Source organism: Pocillopora verrucosa, chromosome 13 (genome assembly GCF_036669915.1).
Source record: "Pocillopora verrucosa isolate sample1 chromosome 13, ASM3666991v2, whole genome shotgun sequence".
Taxonomy (NCBI): Eukaryota; Metazoa; Cnidaria; class Anthozoa; order Scleractinia; family Pocilloporidae; genus Pocillopora; species Pocillopora verrucosa.
In genome coordinates, this window is record NC_089324.1 from 5,170,056 (window position 1) to 5,189,532 (window position 19,477).

At 37.5% G+C, this 19,477-nt stretch overlaps 2 protein-coding genes and 1 non-coding gene across 4 annotated transcripts; all 3 read right to left on the reverse strand.

Moving 5' to 3' along the window:
- Positions 1-273: 273 nt before the first annotated feature.
- On the reverse strand, positions 274-18,253 carry LOC131790184 (uncharacterized). 2 transcript variants are annotated; one of them, XM_066160731.1, is made up of 4 exons: positions 18,188-18,253; positions 4,445-4,577; positions 2,716-2,840; positions 274-1,884 (listed from the first exon to the last, which is right to left on the reverse strand). In XM_066160731.1, the coding sequence occupies exons 1-4, from the start codon at positions 18,236-18,238 to the stop codon at positions 1,672-1,674; spliced, it is 522 nt and encodes a 173-aa protein (XP_066016828.1). In that variant the 5' UTR covers positions 18,239-18,253; the 3' UTR covers positions 274-1,671. The 2 variants fall into 2 exon arrangements, with proteins under 2 accessions (XP_066016828.1, XP_066016829.1); XM_066160732.1 differs by lacking the exon at positions 18,188-18,253 and adding an exon at positions 5,650-5,709.
- On the reverse strand, positions 11,434-17,522 carry LOC131790183 (uncharacterized). The gene is made up of 7 exons (XM_066160483.1): positions 17,495-17,522; positions 16,989-17,044; positions 15,523-15,771; positions 14,058-14,216; positions 13,438-13,681; positions 12,696-12,826; positions 11,434-12,146 (listed from the first exon to the last, which is right to left on the reverse strand). Exons 1-7 carry the CDS (start codon positions 17,520-17,522, stop codon positions 11,946-11,948), a joined length of 1,068 nt encoding a protein of 355 aa, XP_066016580.1. The 3' UTR covers positions 11,434-11,945.
- Trnat-ugu (transfer RNA threonine (anticodon UGU)) lies at positions 12,351-12,423 on the reverse strand. Its single transcript has one exon. It is a non-coding gene; the product is annotated as a tRNA-Thr (tRNA).
- Positions 18,254-19,477: the final 1,224 nt, after the last annotated feature.

The following is a 19,477-nucleotide window of genomic DNA, read 5'->3' on the forward strand; positions in this document are numbered from 1 at the left end:
CCTGTGAATTCGGCTATCATTCACTAACAAAACACACACCTTGAGCAGTTTATTTACCATGTGAAAAACTTGTGTGTTTTTATGAGTCACTATTTGGTCGGAGTTTAGACAATTATTGGGCGAGGTTTTTGTGATATCCAGAATAATCAAGGTCGAGGTAGGGGTTATGACTGATATCCCTAGCGAGTCCTTGTTTATTCTGGATATCACAAAAACCTCATTTAATAATTGTTTTACTGTACTTTGAACGAAAAAAAAAACAATGGTCAAGGCAATAAGTGGAATTGATAGTTTATTTATAAACGTGTAAAAACGTTCAAATCAGCGGCATATAATTCGACTGACAAGAAATTCTAAGCTTTAGACAATATGTGAAAAATTGAATAAAAGCTGGTTTAGAAAATAAATAGCCATAATTAAGTTTAACTGAAGAGAACTCTACAGTTATAAAAAGCGAAATACTACTACTTTTTCGAAGTCATGCTCGGTCAAAAAAGCAAACCTGAAAGTCATGTTTTTGCTTTTCCACTGACGGCTAGCAACTCAAAGTGCGCGAAGTTGATATGACTGCCTTTCGAAATCACGCACCGCGGTCTTACATGACATGATTACCCATGACCTTGAGTGACCTTGACATGTTATTAGGGACCTTAAGCAAACCACGACGGCGACGGCAACGAGGACATGGAAAAACAATAGATTTAATTAACAAAACAATAGCTCAGCACGCGCGTTTGAAAATTTTGTACATTTCATAGCCGTCCCATGCAAAACAACAACGTGAAATCATCACAAATTGCGTCGTCTGCAAACCGAAACCGCGACGGTACATATTTTAATTTCCATTTGGGACTCAACGCTTCTTTTATACGTTATGCTGAAGTTGAGGTGTGGCGCCGTATGAGACGGTGAACACATTCAGTTTTTTTTAAAATTCTAATTAACGGCAGAAATTCATTTTTTAATTGAAGTCTTCACTGGCGTTGCCGTCCTGACTGCTTAAGGTCCCTATTGTAAAATCTGCAGGTAGATGACGTCCTAGGCGCTGATTTCGAAAATTCATTGAACACTTTCGGCCAATTAGAAAAGAGATAGTGAGTTGAATACATAATAATATCAATTCTATAATGAGTATGAGTATACCATAAAGACAATAATGAAAAATAAAACCAATCAAAGCCAAAAAACATGCAGTGGCGGTTCACCTTCTGCAAACCACGACGGCGACGGCAACGAGGACATGGAAAACAAAAGATGCAGCCCAGCACGTGCGTTTGTACATTTCTGAGCCGTCCTATACAAAACAACAACGTGAAATCACCACAATTTGCGTCGTCTGCGAACCGAAACCGCGACGGCAAATTATTTTAATTTCTATTTGGAACTCAACGCTTCTTTAATATTTGATACGTAATGCTGAAGTTGAGGTGTGGCGCGGTATGAGACGGTAAACACACGCAGCCATTTTTGAAATTCTAATTACGGGTAGAAATTTATATTTTAATCGAAGTCTTCCTTGGCGTTGCCGTCCTGACTGCTTAAGGTTCCTTATGTCAGATATCTACCTGTTACACAATATATATCTCTAAGCCTTACAATGCTGGAATTAAGAAAACCGTCCATAGCTTCGTCCATAGAAGCTGACTCAACAGAGAAAACAGCCATGAAACTTCAGTTGTCACTGACTACACCTACTTTGCCAAAGCTGAAAAGAATTTGAGGGCTGGGATTCTCCGGATACTTATCTTCAACTAAAGTTACATTGCCATCTTGGTCGCATGCCAAGTAGAGTTCGCTACCATGGAGTTTTATCATCGAGAAGATCCCTCCCTCGATGGATATAACCTTAAAAATGTCGCTCTCGTCATGAATATTTTCCTTAACCTTAAAAATTGAAGGCAGATTTGAATTAAAATTAATACCAACCTATGGAAATTATATTGTAGTCTCCCACTACAAGAACTGTAAAGGTATTGTATGATTCACCTCAATGTTGGATAGTCCAACTTTCCAATCGATTGTTTAGGAGCCTTTTGACTTGGAAAATAATTTATCATGTGCCTCTGCTGCTTCAGAAATAAATCTAATGAATACTTATGTAGCAACTGGCAAATGAGATCAAGACATGGAGGAAAAGAAAAACTAAAGAATGTCGGAAAGAGCCAACAAACAAGTGAATAAACAAACGAATAAATCAATGGATTACGAGGTAAACGGGCCGGTGAATAAATAAAGGAGGTAAGTTTCTAAAGAGCCTGTGGTGCTGCGTCGGTGAGAGAGTATAACTGGTGATTTAATGTTAACAACTTCGTTGAAAACGTAAATTGGCAACCGTAAAGAGTTTAAAGGCTGACGTTTCGAGCGTTACCCCTTCGTCAGAGCGATTGGAGGAATTGTGGGTTGTGTGTAGGTTTATATGCAGAAAAGGGAGCAACGCCATTGGTGGGAATATGGTGACGAGAAAACAAGAATAAATTAGTTGAATGAAAAGCGCTCGTTGATACCGTGGGGATTAAGGGTGCCGATTTGGAAGATAAAGTTTTGGTCATATGTTTTGCGGCTTTCCAAACTGTCTAGATGTGGGGAAAGGGCCGCAAACTGCCATATGCTGTTTAGAATGATAAGGGATATTAAATTAGGGTGAATAAGTAGATAGATGACTCATTGAACAAATGGACTAATTAGCACTAGATCAGAAAATGATGTTTTTCGTACTTCGGTTGTGATTGTTCTTCGTTCTTTATTTCCTTTCAATGCGTATTGTTCTCCTGCGTGGTTGAATACGAAGGCAAAACACTTGAGGCAGTTTATCGTCGTCTTATCGCTGGTTGTCCAATAAACTATGTTTACAACGTAAGAAAACGAAATTTTTAAAGTTCAGCCAACAACAACTGTGGAGGAAACCATATCCTTAACAGAGTAATGCTACACGACCGAGAATCCCAATGCAACAACGCTAACTTTTAATGTTATTAAACATGCCTGTTTATTTAGTGCTCCAGCAATGACCTCAATACTTTTTGCTCACAGTGTTGCAAAAAAGGACTGAAGTACCTAAATAATGAATTTTTTGGGATGAAAATTTATATATTATGAATGTTGCTTTGAAAACATGTGACAGCTATTATCGTAATTAACCTTTCTAGGTGCATATGCCATAAGAAAATTTGGGCAAAGAATGAATTTAGCAGAGTTTAAATCTAAAAACTGAAATGTTTTAACCTGCAGTGGTCAATGAAAAACCTCTAAGTCTTTTTCCTGTCATCAGTTTTAGCATCTCAATGTAAAATTCAGTGGTATTTTTATTTTAAATAGTAAAGTTCACAGTTTTCGACTGAAAGTGGCAATTCATCGATGTTTGCGAGATATTTAGGGGAGGGAGGATGACTACCACTTAAAAAAATTAATAACGCATAGCAACAAAAGAAAACAGAAAAACAACACAGCTAAACCCGAGAACACGACAGTAGATAAAAATAACTCAGCTCAACTCAACACGACACTATACAACACAGCAAAACAACAAAACAGCACAACTCAACAACACATACAAAGCCAAACCGAACGCAACAAAACGCAACGCAACATGATTATTTGAGTTATTTCCTTTACTGCAATTGTACATGCGCATTATCTTCATTCCCCCAGAAGATAGCTTTGAGTATCAAATTCAGTGGATCAAATGTTTCATGTTTCGTAGTTTTTGGATGAATTAGTGGCGTTTTGCTTCAGAATAATCATTTTAAAGCTACAAAAGCTTAACTCTAAACATGGTTTCTCAAAACCAAGAAAAAAAAAAAGAAAAAGTAACAATTGACAATTTTTAAATTTTTTTAAATAAAAACTAGTGAGCAGCACATAGCAACAGATCTTGTCAACTTAGTTTATTATCCGACCGGTTTCGTCTGATCACACAAACTTCATCAGGGATTTAACAAGATGAAAAAGTTCAACTAATAATTTACTGCACGTTTACTGTGCAGATTATGTTCAAATTGGGGTATTAACAGCAAAAACAAACACCTACAAACGGGAAATTGACGCAAATCTAGCGCAACAAATTGGAAATGTTACGCAAATCTAGCGTAACAAATTGAGCAATGTCTATTTTTTTTATTTTGGGGGCTCACGATTTAACGTTAACAGAAGGTCTCAATGGGGTGATGCTTTTACGGCTAACGGTTAAAATTTTGGCCAATTTTCGGCTAACGGTTAGCACCCTTCCGTTGCTTCTACCAGATATGTTTTTAAGGTTAACTTTTTTACGACTAACGGTTAAAATTTGTCAATTTTTACGGGTAACAGCTAAATTTTTGGCCATTTTACGGCTAGCGGTTAACCCGAAGTAAGACCCTCGTAACATTGCTGCGCTTTTTGTGTCAGGGAAGTCTGGCCTGAATTGCGGCCCACGTTATTCTCTAAATGAACAGAATTATGTACGTACTGTTTTCCCCCGTGTTAAAACTTCCACTGCAGGCCACTCTGTCTGTGTTTGAAACCCTCTCTAAAAGCCCGGCATTGCTCCGGCTGACAGGGCTCCAGATTTGATACGTGGTATTTACTTGGATAGGGTTCACCTAAAATGAAAAAATAAGTAAATAACTAATTATATATATATATATATATATATATATATATATATGTGTGTGTGAATATATATGAAAACATATATGAATATATATGAAAACATATATGAATATATATATTAGATTAGTACTGTCTGCAGTTAGATATAGCTCTTTGGCATACAAAGCTTTACTTTCATGTCCAAATAGAGCACTCTACTAGGATGAGTCATTGCTGCTAGCATCGCGCATGCTCACTAGTTTTTCTAGTTTGAGCACTCTGGCATGGCTTAGATGATCCCACATGTGTGAGATCACTTGGGGTGGCTATATGGCCTTACCTCCACTCAAGTATCAGTACTGTACTGATGAGGCCCAGAAGGCCGAAACAGTACTGTCTGCAGTTAGTTATATTAGATGTCTGTATAAATATATATATATATAAGATATATACACGAATATATATGAACACATTTATATTAGATAGCTAATTTCACAATTTGCAACTATAAGTGACAATCTATATATGTTTGCGAGATATTTTGTTTTTTCTATATGCTATATGATTATCATCCGATAAAGGGGATGTGGCAAGAAATGTCAAAGATGCATACAGTAACATTGCTGCGCTTTTTGTTTCATGGACTTCTTGCCTGAATTGCCGCTCACGTTACTCTTTAAATGAACAGAATTATGTACTACCCCCCTCCCCCCCTCCCTGCTAAAACTTCCTCTGCATGCCACTTTGTCAGTGTTTGGAACCCTCTCTAAAAGCCCAGTATTGCTCTGGCTGACAGGGCTCCAGAGTTGATGAATGATATTTTTCTGGATTTTTGCGGGTTTCAAAAACACCTAAAAAATCAAGAATAAATTTGTTTACACAACAGTCCCGTAGAAGCGTAAAAGCAAAAACAAGGTTCGAAAAAGTAATGATTAAACAAACAAACAAATAAAGCAAACAAAGAACCAAAACAAATAAAAGAGTAGGTTGTGTCTGTTTTCATCGTTGTGGAATACAAAATTCTGCAGATACTGAAAAAATATCGAGCCTGCTTAAGGAAAGAAAAGAATCAAGAACACATACCTTTATATTACCTACGCGGTTCCTGCGACGCCTTCCAAAACAGCTCATCTATCAGAGATACCAACTATTAGAATGGTTCCTTCTTACATCTTAATGAGCCGTATCGTGTATACCTACTCGGGCCATAAATAACACCATGTAACCGCAAAGGAATAATTTTCCTCCACAGGTGGTAATTTATTCCTTTATTTAACATAATGCCTGAACAGTTTGCTTTTGAAGTTAATTGTGTGCGAGGGCTTTCTTTGCCAATCACGAGCGAAAAAATAGTCAACCATTAAATGTGCAAACCAGCCGTTAGCATACTTTGCGCCTTGTTTGGAACGCCGTAACACTCTCAGACTCAAATCAAAGTTGGGTTAGAAATGACTGCATCTTTTGCATCAATTGCTTTTGAACACTCAATACTGTCACCCTCATAATTAAAGACTATTTTTAAGCAGCATCTGAGGTTGGACTCACGCATATTTGTTTATGATCTCGACTCGTAAGTAAATGTTTTTAGGAAATTGAGTACAAAAAAACTGAACGAAAGGCCACATTAAATTAAAACGATTACAGAATTATAAATCTGTGAGTCAGGCTGTACGGTATTCTCCGAGGCATGTTAAGAAGATTAAATCAAAAAATTGAAACACACGAGCAAACTTTTTCATCAAATGAACCAAGATTTAAAGATTTAGATATATGAAAATTCACATATTTGCACTGCGGTGGAAAGATGAAATTAGAAGATCCTCGCAGCTAAGAACACTACTGAAACCAGTAGTTGTAAGTAGGACCTGAAAAAAATTTCAGGCCCGTACGGGGTTTGAACCCATGACCTCTGCGATACCGGTGCAGCGCTCTACCAATTGAGCTAACAAGCCAACTGGGAGCTGGTCAATGAATTGGGTACAAATAAACATCCGAGTGAATGAAGATTTAGATATATGAAAATTCACATATTTGCACTGCGGTGGAAAGATGAAATTAGAAGATCCTCGCAGCTAAGAACACTACTGAAACTAGTAGTTGTAAGTAGGACCTGAAAAAAATTTCAGGCCCGTACGGGGTTTGAACCCATGACCTCTGCGATACCGGTGCAGCGCTCTACCAATTGAGCTAACAAGCCAACTGGGAGCTGGTCAATGAATTGGGTACAAATAAACATCCGAGTGAATGAAGATTTAGATATATGAAAATTCACATATTTGCACTGCGGTGGAAAGATGAAATTAGAAGATCCTCGCAGCTAAGAACACTACTGAAACTAGTAGTTGTAAGTAGGACCTGAAAAATGTTTATTTGTACCCAATTCATTGACCAGCTCCCAGTTGGCTTGTTAGCTCAATTGGTAGAGCGCTGCACCGGTATCGCAGAGGTCATGGGTTCAAACCCCGTACGGGCCTGAAATTTTTTTTCAGGTCCTACTTACAACTACTAGTTTCAGTAGTGTTCTTAGCTGCGAGGATCTTCGAACCAAGATTTCTTAGGTTAAGTTTACCATCATACAGCAACTTGCTGGTACTTACCGTGAAACGAACACCTTCTCCCTGTTGTGAGGAAGTGAAATGAGGGAACGAAGAAGTGTAAACAAAAGTTGTTGGCAAGGCAACCAGTTTCGAAACCTAAACTGTAAAGGCACCTCCTTAATCGCTCTTAGTTTTTTTTTATTCACGTTTCCACAACGGTCATCCGCTGCCTCTTCCCTAAAAAATCACCTCACTGGATAACTTAATCGTCGAAATTTTAAAGCTGTTAGTTGTAATGTCAGTTCGTTTTGACCAATTCTCGCGTGACCAGATATGTTGATGATATGTCAATATATACACAAAAGTTGTGAGGTGAGGGTGAAAGAAAGAAAGGGCCAGACGAGATGCAGTCTTTTTTTTTATGTCTGATATTTTCTCCACAGTTTGGCTTTTTAGGCTCTAAATTTGTTTCGAGAGCAACTTGTAGTGTTTTGCTTCACTGGATTACATAGCATCTTCTGCAACAAAATGTTTATTCAATTTAGTATTCATATTTGTAAATAGTCATGCCTTTAAGATATCGAAGACAGTGATAAAAATGGAAACATATAGGACTCATGCTGATATACATAACTCCATATTTTACAGCGAAGTGTATTGTTATTTTAAGAAAGTATAGTGCCTACATTGTAATCGAGTAGCAGCATTTTTTAAAGGGTAGGTCACACTTTGTCAATCAGAGAGTACTCGCCAAACTGTTATGTCGACCCCCATGCCGTGTTTTACTTGGTGTGACAAAAAAGGCTTTCAAAAGGGGTTCAGGGGCACCCCTGGACCCTCCCCTCTAGCTACGCCCCAGACGGGTTTAGGTGAAAACACTCCTCTAGATCTGTCCTTGTCCTAAGCATACCTGTACTGAGGCTGACCTGAAAGCTATAATTAATGTAACTCAATCGAGAAAAGCACCATCCTTCTTCACCGTAATCTACCTATGATCATTTTAACCTATTTAATTCTATACATCGACCTACGAGAACTTGAAACCCAACTTTGTTTGCTTAGAAGCGGGCAGATAAACGCTTTTCATATTCAGCGATTAAAAAGTAACCAATATGCAAAAAGCAAACATGCTAGTTTTCTCGCGACACAATAAACAAATCTTACGCATACTCAAAACGGCGACTGCAACGAGAACTCAATGAGGTATCAACCAAGAGAAAATTTTCTAGTTAAATCATCATTTCCCTTTTCATTAAATCCTGAATTGCCGAAAAGGAAGTTCAATGCCGATAGTAAATGTTTGGACGCTAATGTCACGTCAGCATCGCCTCCGTGATATGTGCGTTTATTTTTATAATTTACATTTATTTTGATTAAAGAGTTTGAAACTCTTATTGATAAATATTGAACAAGCTTCTAAAATATTGTGCTCAGACGCCATTTAATTCATAATTATTCGGGTTTGATCGCTGAACTTAGCCCAATTGAACTGACCCGACAAAATATTTTGGTCGATCAAAAAAAATTCGATCTGCATATTTTTGTAGCAGTGCCTAGGCAGACTGTTGGACCATTTCATTCAGTGTGCATGACGCTACAAATTTGATTGCGTCAAGTCAAGCTATAAATCGCAAGATAGAAGACATTTGTCAAACGAAGTACTCGTTAAAAGTTTTCATGTCACTAACATGCATTTTGATCTTGCTGTATTAGGAAGTACTTGAATTCTTGTTTTGCTAAAAGGGAGGATTTATGCTTCACTAACAATTAACGTATGCGTTGTTCGATTCCTTGGCACTATTTTCGTCCACTTATCTAACCTTCTACAACTGCCTTAACATGACGTAGGAAAGACTTGGACGATTTAGGTAGAGCTTGAGTTGAGTGTTACCTAAAGTCCAGAAGAGTTTGAGCAGAGAGCTAAGTTTGCGTCTCTCTGTTGGTTGGTCCTATCCGCACAATACATAAGATATATAATGCAGATAAATATAATCGAAGATCTCTACCATCTTACATCTCAAGTTGGATCATCGTTGTATTATTCGCTTTGCAATTTTGTGATTGAATCACAGCTAAAATTCCTTGACCTGGGTTGGCAGGAGATGAAATTGTATTACCCTCTTCTTAGATGTAAGAAAAAAAACGCTTAAAACTCACCTACGTCGTCCCACGTCGTCTCAATAAACTCCTTTCCGTTAAGCTGACCTGGAAGAAACTGGGAAGGGTCCAGATATGTTCCATTTTAGTACGACAAATATTAAGACTTTCCGGCCTTTTTCTCAGAAGCGTATTTTGATCCTGAGCTGCTGAAGGAAGTTTCTCGAATTTCCCCTTTCCCCATCCCCCCGCTCTCCTACGCTCAGTTGGGGGGGAGGGGCGAGTGAGGGGAGTGGAGGGAGGGAGATGATCAGAAAACGAGTTTGGGAAATTTCCGCCGACGATGATGTTTTTACTACAACCCTACTACTGTCTTAAATCTTTTCGTCGACTTTTATACGCTTCACGTTCACTTAAAGATTATTTTTTAACAATTTTAAGCAGGGTCTCCTAAAATTGTGATCAAGTTAATAAAACTACAGCTTTTCCTTTACCTCCAAGCTTAATAAAGGAGGGAAGAAGCTTCTTGCGAGTCTGTTGCCTAGGGGAGGTAAGGATATTCAATTTTGGACGTTTTTCTGATTTAGTTTCTTTATTGCTTGCCTTAATCAAAATAATGAAGCAATTCCTGACACTTAATGACCACTTACCTAAAACTACTTTACTACTAACAACTGTGAGAATTCGAGAATCCTACAACCGCAGCAACCTCGTTCCCAGGGTCTCTCTCTCTCGCTCTAAATGAAGGGAAGGAGAGAGACCCTGGGAACAAGGTTGCAACCACAGTACGGCTTTAGCAATATTGAAAGTTTTTTTAATCGTAACTATGAAGTTCTACTGCAGCACCAACTACTCATCCCTCTTCTCACACAACCTGAAATTTAGCTTTTTCCATATCTTCAAACGAGTGTAGGCAAGATCTTTTAGCAGTTTCCGTTTGAAAGTCTGATTAATAGAGAGGAAAGCCGCCTTAAAATGAGTTTGTGTTATTGCTAGAACATCAACAAAGTGGCCTGGAAAGACCCTCTTGTTTTGCTTTCTTCGGTTATTTTGAAAATTCTCTATGCAAGTCACGATCACCCTTTTTTTTCTTTTTGCAGAACAATTTTTTAGCTGGCATTTTAGGATTGTGTGCTTTGCATCTGCTGAAGTCACGAATGCTTGAATAGGCGTTTCACAAGATTCCAGGAACGGTAAGAGAATTGTTTTATTATAATTTTGTATGATAGGACGGCAGAAGAATTAGGGATCGAGTCTTTAAGGGGATAAAGTAAAAGCACCATTAGCTTCAGAAATTTTTAAGTTTATTAATTCCTCTAGTTACAAAACTGCTTGGGATAGTGTTTTCCTGGCAGGCGGCCCAACACTATTTAGAGTTTGATCACTTGGTGTTTTTTTAAACTTAACACATATAGACATGAAAATAAATGCTTACAAAACAATCTACATACCTGCACCATACACAAAATAAGTGTGATAAGGAACGTTATTGTCAAAGATACATTTTTTGTTCTGGAAGACGTCGGAGTTCCCCATATTCGCGAAAAGCAGCTGTTATTTTGCCGGATGATTAATGAATGCCTTGTAAAGTTTGTTTCTAACTGATAACTATTGAACCTCAGATGTTTTTAAGGGTGTTATTTGTACGTTTACTGCACTAAGACAAATTTTGAATTAGCTTCAGGCTTAGACTGGACGTTAGTTCGTGTCACGGTTCTCCCAGATTCGGAGACGCATTGGGTACCAGTATCAACATAAAGACAGGGCCACACTCTATTCCTCATTAGAGAATCTGCCCACAAGTTGTTTCACAAGCAGCCCAAGCTCAAGTCTCGAGAGAAAGAAAACGATTAATTCATGAAAGCGTCACGCGTTGTGTGACTCTATGTTAAGTTGCGAGAGCAACCGTTGAGAATTTGAACACGTTATAAGGAATAATGTGGGGAACGAAATATTGTTGATTTACAATGATAAACATTTCGAAATATGAACATTTTACACGTAAAATCATTAAAACTTTCTCACATCTCGTGTGTCCGCTGTGGTTTCTGGCGATTTCTGACGTTTTAAGCTTGATTTGCTATCACTGATATTCCTGTAATAAAAAGAAGACTTGGTCTTCGTCTTCGATCATATTTCGTTCCCCACACTATTCTTTATAGCGTATTCAAATTCTCAACGATTCCTCTCGTAACTTAGCACCGAGTAACACAACGCGTGACGCTTTCATGGATTGATCGTTTACTTTTTCTCGAGACGTAAGCTTGGGCCGCCTGTGGTTGTTTTAATACTGAAAAAAATAACCAAGTGTTGAGAGTTCAAGCGACCAATCGATTGATTCGTCATGATCACCAACTGCCTTTCAAACAGGCCAGAAGTAACAATTCCTTGAATTTTATTTGTAATAAGAGTGCACTTGATTAAAAACAGATTAACGAACGTAGACCGTAGTCTCATCTAATATTTTAGTGCTAGATCTCCTTATGTGGAATTCTTATGTCTTAATGGTTATATCATTTCAATAACAAAATCGAGTATGGCATGAAGAAATTGACGAAAGATAAAACGTTATCAAAGCAGGTGAACGTGAGCTGCTGCCTCTTGATTAATATTTATCAGATATATATTTGCTACGGAAAACGTGATTATGCGTTTATGCTTCACACCAGTCTAATTAAGAAAAATTGTCTTAGGCCGATCAAAATAGTCAAATAGTAATCAGAATACCCAACATTCTTCCACTGTTTAAATCAGGTTAAGTGCATTGACGATGAATAGAATCTCAGGGTTAGGATAGTTGGGCTTTAAATTTCTCACCAAAGTCGTTTTTCCAGTGTAGTCGCATCCCACATAGTAGCCGGTTTTGACGTGTTTGAGCATCGTGAAGCCCCAGTAATAGGCAGGCGCAAACAAACAGTTTATGTCAAGAGGCGAAGACGAAAGTATCTTTGAATTAGAAATAATTTTGATTACGCAATTAAAACGATCAATGGAGTCAGACAAATATTTGAGTGAATAATAAGATACATGATGATTTTAGATATATGAAATTCATATATTAGCACTGCGGTGAAGAAACGAAATTAAGAGATCCTCGCAGCTAAGAACACTACGAAACGAGTAGTTGAAAATAGAACCTGGAAAAAATTCAGGCTGGTACGGGATTTGAACCCATGACCTCTGCGATACAGGTGCAGCGCTCTACCAACTGAGCTAACAAGCCAACTGGGAGCTGGTCTATGTGTTGGGTCCCAATAAACCATACTCGTTTCAGTAGTGTTATGAGCTGCGAAGATCTCTTAATTTCGAATAAGATACATGTTGGGGCGACTGAATATCTGACGCAATGAATGACAGACTGATCGAATGACTGACTGAATGAATTCATTAATGAGTGAATGAGTGGGGAAAATTAATTATGAATGGATAAATGAATGGTTAACGGCTAAAATGGATGAATGAATGTTGAATTGTATGAATGAGATAACTCCTTACTTCGGTTTGGATTTCTTGTCCGAGTTCAACTCCTTTCATTGCATACTTCCCGTTTGTGTCCGTGAATAAAAGGACCACAGCATTGCTTTCATCTATTGGCTTCTCATCCACATCACTGACCTGTATATGAGCTATGTTAAAGATTTAAGGAGAAGCAGTTATCATTATTGACTTCAGTAATGCGGAAATATCGAAGGAAAGAGACCGTCCTGGAATACACCTCATAAAAACTTATGTAACAACGGTTTCTATCCCATAGTTCAGAGCTCAATATCCTCGTTAGAGGTAGAGGTCGAAGGTCATTCATGATGTACAGTGTTTTGTAAGTTTGAGTTGCATATTAATGGACTTCGTTCGATATTTTGTTGAGTTTTAGAATTAATCAGAAGACATTTAAGTACAGAAAAGGTGAAAATTCCTATGCATGAAAGCGGCTTAACTGTCTCCTTCAAAAACGACGGGTGCGAACTTCCGCCAAAGTGATCATCAACTAACAGGAAATTGCATAAAACGTATAAACTTCATTTGCTACAATGACTGAAAATCCTTGCCAAGGTAAATTTTTATTGTTATTAGAAAGAGCTTCTATGAAAGATGGGAGATAAACTTCCCATCCATCATGCTCTCCTCATCGGCTCAAACAGTTTCGAGACGCCGATGTTGCTAAAGCTTATATTCACGCCCATCAAGTCTATTGTTTAAATCACTGCATTTTATATATAAATAACAAAACTGTACTTACTATCCTTATTATTATCAGGCTCCTCAAAAGTTCCATCGCAAATCACTTTGTTTTCTCTGGTACTCCTCCTCATAACACCACCATTTTTGTTGCTAACTGCGCTCCAAAACCGAAAAGTAGAACCGGCTGTAATACTACCGGGCTGAATATGCGATGGTAACACCCAGGTCAATTCCGATGAACTGGCAAGAGTTTCTCCTTCTCTTAGTATACGGGGTGATGTTCGTCCCTCTTTCTCTTTAGCCTGAAAAGGTAGCAGATATAATCAGCAAAGTATAACGATGGAAGACCCTCCAGGTGCTTCTCTCCTTTCAGAGAACCACGAAATGAAAGGGATGACCTGTGGTGGACTGGCATTCCATCTAGATGATGTGTTCCAGGCTCTCGCAATAAAGGAGCACTCGGCTGTTTTTCAAGAATCCAATCTATATGTATTTTTATTTTGTCTTTTATTAATGGCATTGAATTAACACTCCATAATTAGACACAAGAGAAAAATTTAATTGAGACCTGTATGTATTCTGTGGCGATTGAACGTGGAATTAAAAATAGTTGGTGGGGATTATGACGATTTCCTTTTAGTAGCGAAGAATTTGGCTTATGAAGGAAGTAGAACCAACCGTAAGTCCATGGAACTTGAAATACGATATTCTCTCCTCGGTCAAGTCCCTTAAAAAACGGTTACTCAACGTATCTGGCTCACTGTTATACGCAGTAATTTTATGTTGGTCTTCCGAAATTGACATATGAAGTGGTGTTCGTCCCTCTTTCTCTTTAACCTGAAAAGGTAGCAGATATAATCAGCAAAGTATCACGATGCGGGATATGCTCATTTTTTCCTTAATAATGTACATGAAAAAAAATAACGCGCTTCTAATTGGCTGAAAACGAGTGCGTTCTCAAGTAATACGAGTACAAAGCTATAACAGGAGTTTGTTTCGTCTGTATTGACTTCCTGTGATGTATTTTTCCTGCTCATTATTAACAAAAAGTAACATGATTTCTCTTGCTATTTGTGTGATAAACACTTGTAAACTTTCCAAAGACTACAAATTTCACTTGCCCTACGGGCTCGTGATATCTTGTTGTCTCTGAAAAATTTACTCGTGCTTATTGACACCAAGTTCTCTCGAAATCATTTTCTTACCTATACTTATTGCATGGCTGCGTTGGTGGGGAGAGGCGAGAATGAATTTTTTTTCTTCGAGAAGGAGCCGCGGGTTGATCAAAAGGGTCATTTTGTCAAGTTATTCGGTAAGACACTTTGTTCTTACCATGCCTTTCGGTTTGCTTTGATGTTTAAACTGCATTCTATCATAGAGATGTGACTGACTTGGCTTAATGTAGGGAAAAACAAACGAAACAAAACGAAACGGAAGGAAAGGAAACGAAAAGAAACAAAAGGAAAAGAAAGGAAAGGAAAGGAAAGAAAACTAAACAAAACAAAACAAATGAAAACAAAACTAAGTAAGCTAAACAAAATTGAACTAAACTAAACAAAACTAAAAACGAAACAAAACAGACCTAAACCAAACAAAGCAATACAAACAATACAAAACTCATTAAACTAAGTGTCTTAAAAATCCTTAAGCAACTGCAAGTTCACTGCCTAAACCCCTAGCATTCTATCTAGATGATGTGTTCTAGGCTTCTGCAGTAAAGGAGAACTTGGCTGTTTTTTAAGAATCAACCTACAGGTACTTCTATTTTACTTTTACTTTTTTCTGAGTCAAACGCTTAATCACGGAAACACCCTACATCGCTGTGAAACACTCTACTTCAAACAAGTGCCAGGATTAAAACACAAGATGTGCATGTTGTCATTGCTCAACATGGTAAAGAATTTGTTTGTCCATAGAGCTTTGTCATGGATTTGCTGTGAAACTTGTCTTTGTAGAGAGCGAACTTGCTATAAGGCGAAACCTTCTGAACCCATGTTAAAGCCTTAACGCGCTAAATCTCAAAATCACCAGTATTCGAGCTCTAGAGATTATGATCGAAGTTCCACGGATTAATTAGTTTTCTAATTAACTTATAAACAATAACACTAAAGGCTATAAGAATCAGAAACAACGCACAACGTACCTGTACCTCCTTAATGAGCACGGTAACTTTGTGGTCATCATCAAACTTGAATTCATTTTCTAATTCTGCGTAATCCTTAAATCTTTCATCATATCGCAGTAACTTGAATGGTTCTGAAGCAACTTTGGCAGGTGAAATTTCGGGGAATCGTTGCAAGATCTCAGAGGTGAGTCCCTGAACATTTCCCCCTTTCTGATAGGAAATGATTCTCTTTGTATCATTGTATGTCACATGGATGCTGACTGGAGTCTAAAAATTTAAAGATTACATTAGAACAGTAGAGCAAAATCGAGTTGAGAGAGAGATGGTCTCCATAAGGAATTCAACCTCAGACCTTCTTATATTCTTATAGTAAACTCTCCAGGTTCTTGTTTCCTTTCAGAGAACCACGAAACGAAAGGGAAAACCTGAGACGGATTAGCATTCCTTGTAGATGATGTGTTGGAAGGAGCACTTGGCTGTTTTTTAAGAATCAGCCTATATGTATTTTTATTTTACTTTTATATTTTTCTTAGTCAAACGCTTGATCACGGAAACACCGCTATATCGCTTCAAACGAGTGCCAGGATTAAAAAAAGATTAAAACAAACAAAGATACCAAATAAAAAAACAACAACAACAAAATAAAATAAGCCCTCAACCGTCAACGCCCTCCCTCCCCCCCCCAAAAAGGGAAACAAAAACAAGAAAAAACAGACCAAACAAACAAACAAAAAACGAAAACAAGTTGTTGAAAAGAGGGAAATCAATGTATTTGAACCTAGGCCGAAACTAGATTTTGTGAGTCTGTAGAGTACGAGGGAGAATGCGAGAGTAGAGGGAGGAGTCTTGATTTCATATGAATCCTAATTTTAACATAAACGCAAATTGCTCTTACTGGAACAAAACACTGTTCCTATTCAACCTTTGTATTTCTAACGCCTGCTTCTTTAGTGCTCCAGCAATAACCACAATACTATTTGCTCTCAGTGTTGCAGAAAAAGGACTGAAGTACCCAAATAATAAATTTTTGGGGGTTGAAAATTTTTCATGAATGTTACTTTAAAAACATGTAAAAAAGAAAGCTATTATCGTTATTCTCTTTTCTAAGTGTATATGCCATGAGAACATTTGGACAATGAACGGATTAAACAGAGTTTGAATCTAAAATCTGAAATCTGTCATCAATTTAAACATAAAAAACTGTTCGCAGAACCAGGCGAATGTTCTGGGTTCTGGGATTACAATATTTTATCTGGCGATTGAAAAGGAATAAGCAAAGGATTCAGGTACTTATGCAGATAAAACGCACCTAATTTATAAAATCTCTTCATATTTTAAGATCAATAAAGCACTTAACTATGATCTTTCTAGTATTTTTTTTATTTACTGAATCATATCCTTGTAGCTGGCACTAAAATTTCTGAAGCCTTCCTTGAATAAGGCTAACATCTGACGAAAATCAGTTGCACATAGGTGATTTAAACCATTATGGGCAAACCGTTCACAATTCCATTCACAATTCCATAGGTTCCTTCTTTCACTGAAGTAAAAAAAAAAAGAGTAAAACAAGCAAAAAAACAATGAAGGAAATTAGCTTGCACAATTAAGATCTTAATGTACAATTCAGTGTCCATTTTTCTTTTAAATAATAAATTTTACAATTTTCCACTGAACGTGATAATTTATTGATGTTTGCGAGAGACTTGGTTTTTGTGAGGGGGGAGGGGGGGATGGAAATAAGAGATTGATGCTACTAAAAAAAATTCAATAAAATGTAGCAACAAAACAGAACAGAAAATCAACACTATACGAAAGAAAACAACACAGCTGAACACAACAACACGACAGGAGGAATATAACAAATTAACTCAGCTCGACTCAACACGACACTATACAACACAGCAAAACAACATTACAAATTAAAAAAAACTTAACAGAGCCGAAATGAACACAACAAAAAACAACATAACATAATTATTTGAATGATTGCCGTCAATGCTATTGCACATGCCCATCATATTTATCCCCCTAGAAGAGAGCTCTGAGTATCAAAATGACCATTTTCAAGCTAAATACGCAAAACTCTAGACAAGGTTTCTCAAAACCCCCAAAATTAGTATTGCTTTGGTATTTGGTATTTCTGGAGTAAATATCAATTAATATGATTATCATCAGATAAGAGGGATGTGGCAAGAAATGTCAAAGATGCATACAGTAACATTGCTACGCTTTTTGTGTCATGGACTTCTGGCCTGAATTGCGGCTCACGTTACTCTTTAAATAAACAGAATTATTTACTACCCCCCTCCCCCCCTCCCTGCTAAAACTTCCACCGCAGGCTACTTTGTCATTGTTTGGAACCCTCTCTAAAAGCCCAGTATTGCTCTGGCTGACAGGGCTCCAGAGTTGATGAATGATATTTTTCTGGATTTTTGCGGGTTTCAAAAACACCTAAAAAATCAAGAATAAATTTGTTTACACAACAGCCCCGCAGAAGCGTAAAAGCAAAAAGAAGGTTCGAAAAAGTAATGATTAAGCAAACAAACAAATAAAGCAAAGAAAGAACCAAAACAAATAAAAGAGTAGGTTGTGTCTGTTTTCATCGATGTGGAATACAAAATTCTGCAGATACTGAAAAAATATCGAGCCTGCTTAAGGAAAGAAAAGAATTAAGAACACATACCTCTGCATTACCTACGCGGTTCCCGTTCTGACGCCTTCCAAAACAACTCATCTATCAGAGATACCAACTATTAGAATGGTTCCTTCTTATATCTTAATGAGCGCACGCTCGATTATCGTGTATACCTACTCGGGCCATAAATAACACCATGTAACCGCAAAGGAATAATTTTCCTCCACAGGTGGTAATTTATTCCTTTATTTAACATAATGCCTAAACAGTTTGCTTTTGAAGTTAATTGTGTGCGAGGGCTTTCTTTGCCAATCACGTAGATAACTGAGAGCGAAAAAATAGTCAACCATTAAATGTGCAAACCAGCCGTTAGCATACTTTGCGCCTGGTTTGGAACGCCGTAACACTCTCTGACTCAAATCAAAGTTGGGTTAGAAATGACTGCATCTTTTGCATCAATTGCTTTTGAACACTCAATACTGTCACCCTCATAATTAAAGACTATTTTTAAGCAGCATCTGAGGTTGGACTCACGCATATTTGTTTATGATCTCGACTCGTAAGTAAATTTTTTTAGGAAATTGAGTAAAAAAAACTGAACGAAAGGCCACATTCAATTTGAAGCAACGAGCATGTTTCGGTCCAGATGAATTGTAAATCTGTGAGTCAGGCTGTACGGTATTCTCCGAGGCATGTTAAGAAGATTAAATCAAAAAATTGAAACACACGAGCAAACTTTTTCATCAAATGAACCAAGATTTCTTAGGTTAAGTTTACCATCATACAGCAACTTGCTAGTACTTACCGTGAAACGAACACCTTCTCCCTGTTGTGAGGAAGTGAAATGAGGGAACGAAGAAGTGTAAATAAAAGTTGCTGGAAAGGCAACCAGTTTCGAAACCTAAACTGTAAAGGCACCTCCTTAATCGCTCTTAGTTTTTTCTTATTCATGTTTCCACAACGGTCATCTGCTGCCTCTTCCCTAAAAAATCGCCTCACTGGATAACTTAATCTACGAAATTTTAAAGCTGTTGGTTGTAATGTCAGTTCGTTTTGACCAATTCTCGCGTGACCAGATATGTTAATGATATGTCAATATATACACAAAAGTTGTGAGGTGAGGGTGAAAGAAAGAAAGGGCCAGACGAGATGCAGTCTTTTTTTGTATGTCTGATATTTTCTCCACAGTTTGGCTTTTTAGGCTCTAAATTTGTTTCGAGAGCAACTTGTAGTGTTTTGCTTTACTGGATTACATAGCATCTTCTGCAACAAAATGTTTATTCAATTTAGTATTCATATTTGTAAATAGTCATGCCTTTAAAATATCGAAGACAGTGA

Bases quoted from the DNA above. Each gene is read 5' to 3' on its own strand.
- LOC131790183 (XM_066160483.1), bottom strand. From the start codon at position 17,522: ATGATGGGCATGTGCAATAGCATTGACG. The intron at 17,045-17,494 runs GCAATCATTCAA...TTTTTACTTCAG, and splicing joins CATGTGCAATAGCATTGACG to TGAAAGAAGGAACCTATGGA. The intron at 13,682-14,057 runs GTTGGTTCTACT...CTACCTTTTCAG, and splicing joins TCAAGTTCCATGGACTTACG to GCTAAAGAGAAAGAGGGACG.
- LOC131790184 (XM_066160731.1), bottom strand. From the start codon at position 18,238: ATGAGTTGTTTTGGAAGGCGTCAGAACGGGAACCGCGTAGGTAATGCA. The intron at 4,578-18,187 runs GTATGTGTTCTT...TTTTCATTTTAG, and splicing joins ACCGCGTAGGTAATGCAGAG to GTGAACCCTATCCAAGTAAA. The intron at 2,841-4,444 runs GTACGTACATAA...TTGTAAACATAG, and splicing joins TTTTAACACGGGGGAAAACA to TTTATTGGACAACCAGCGAT.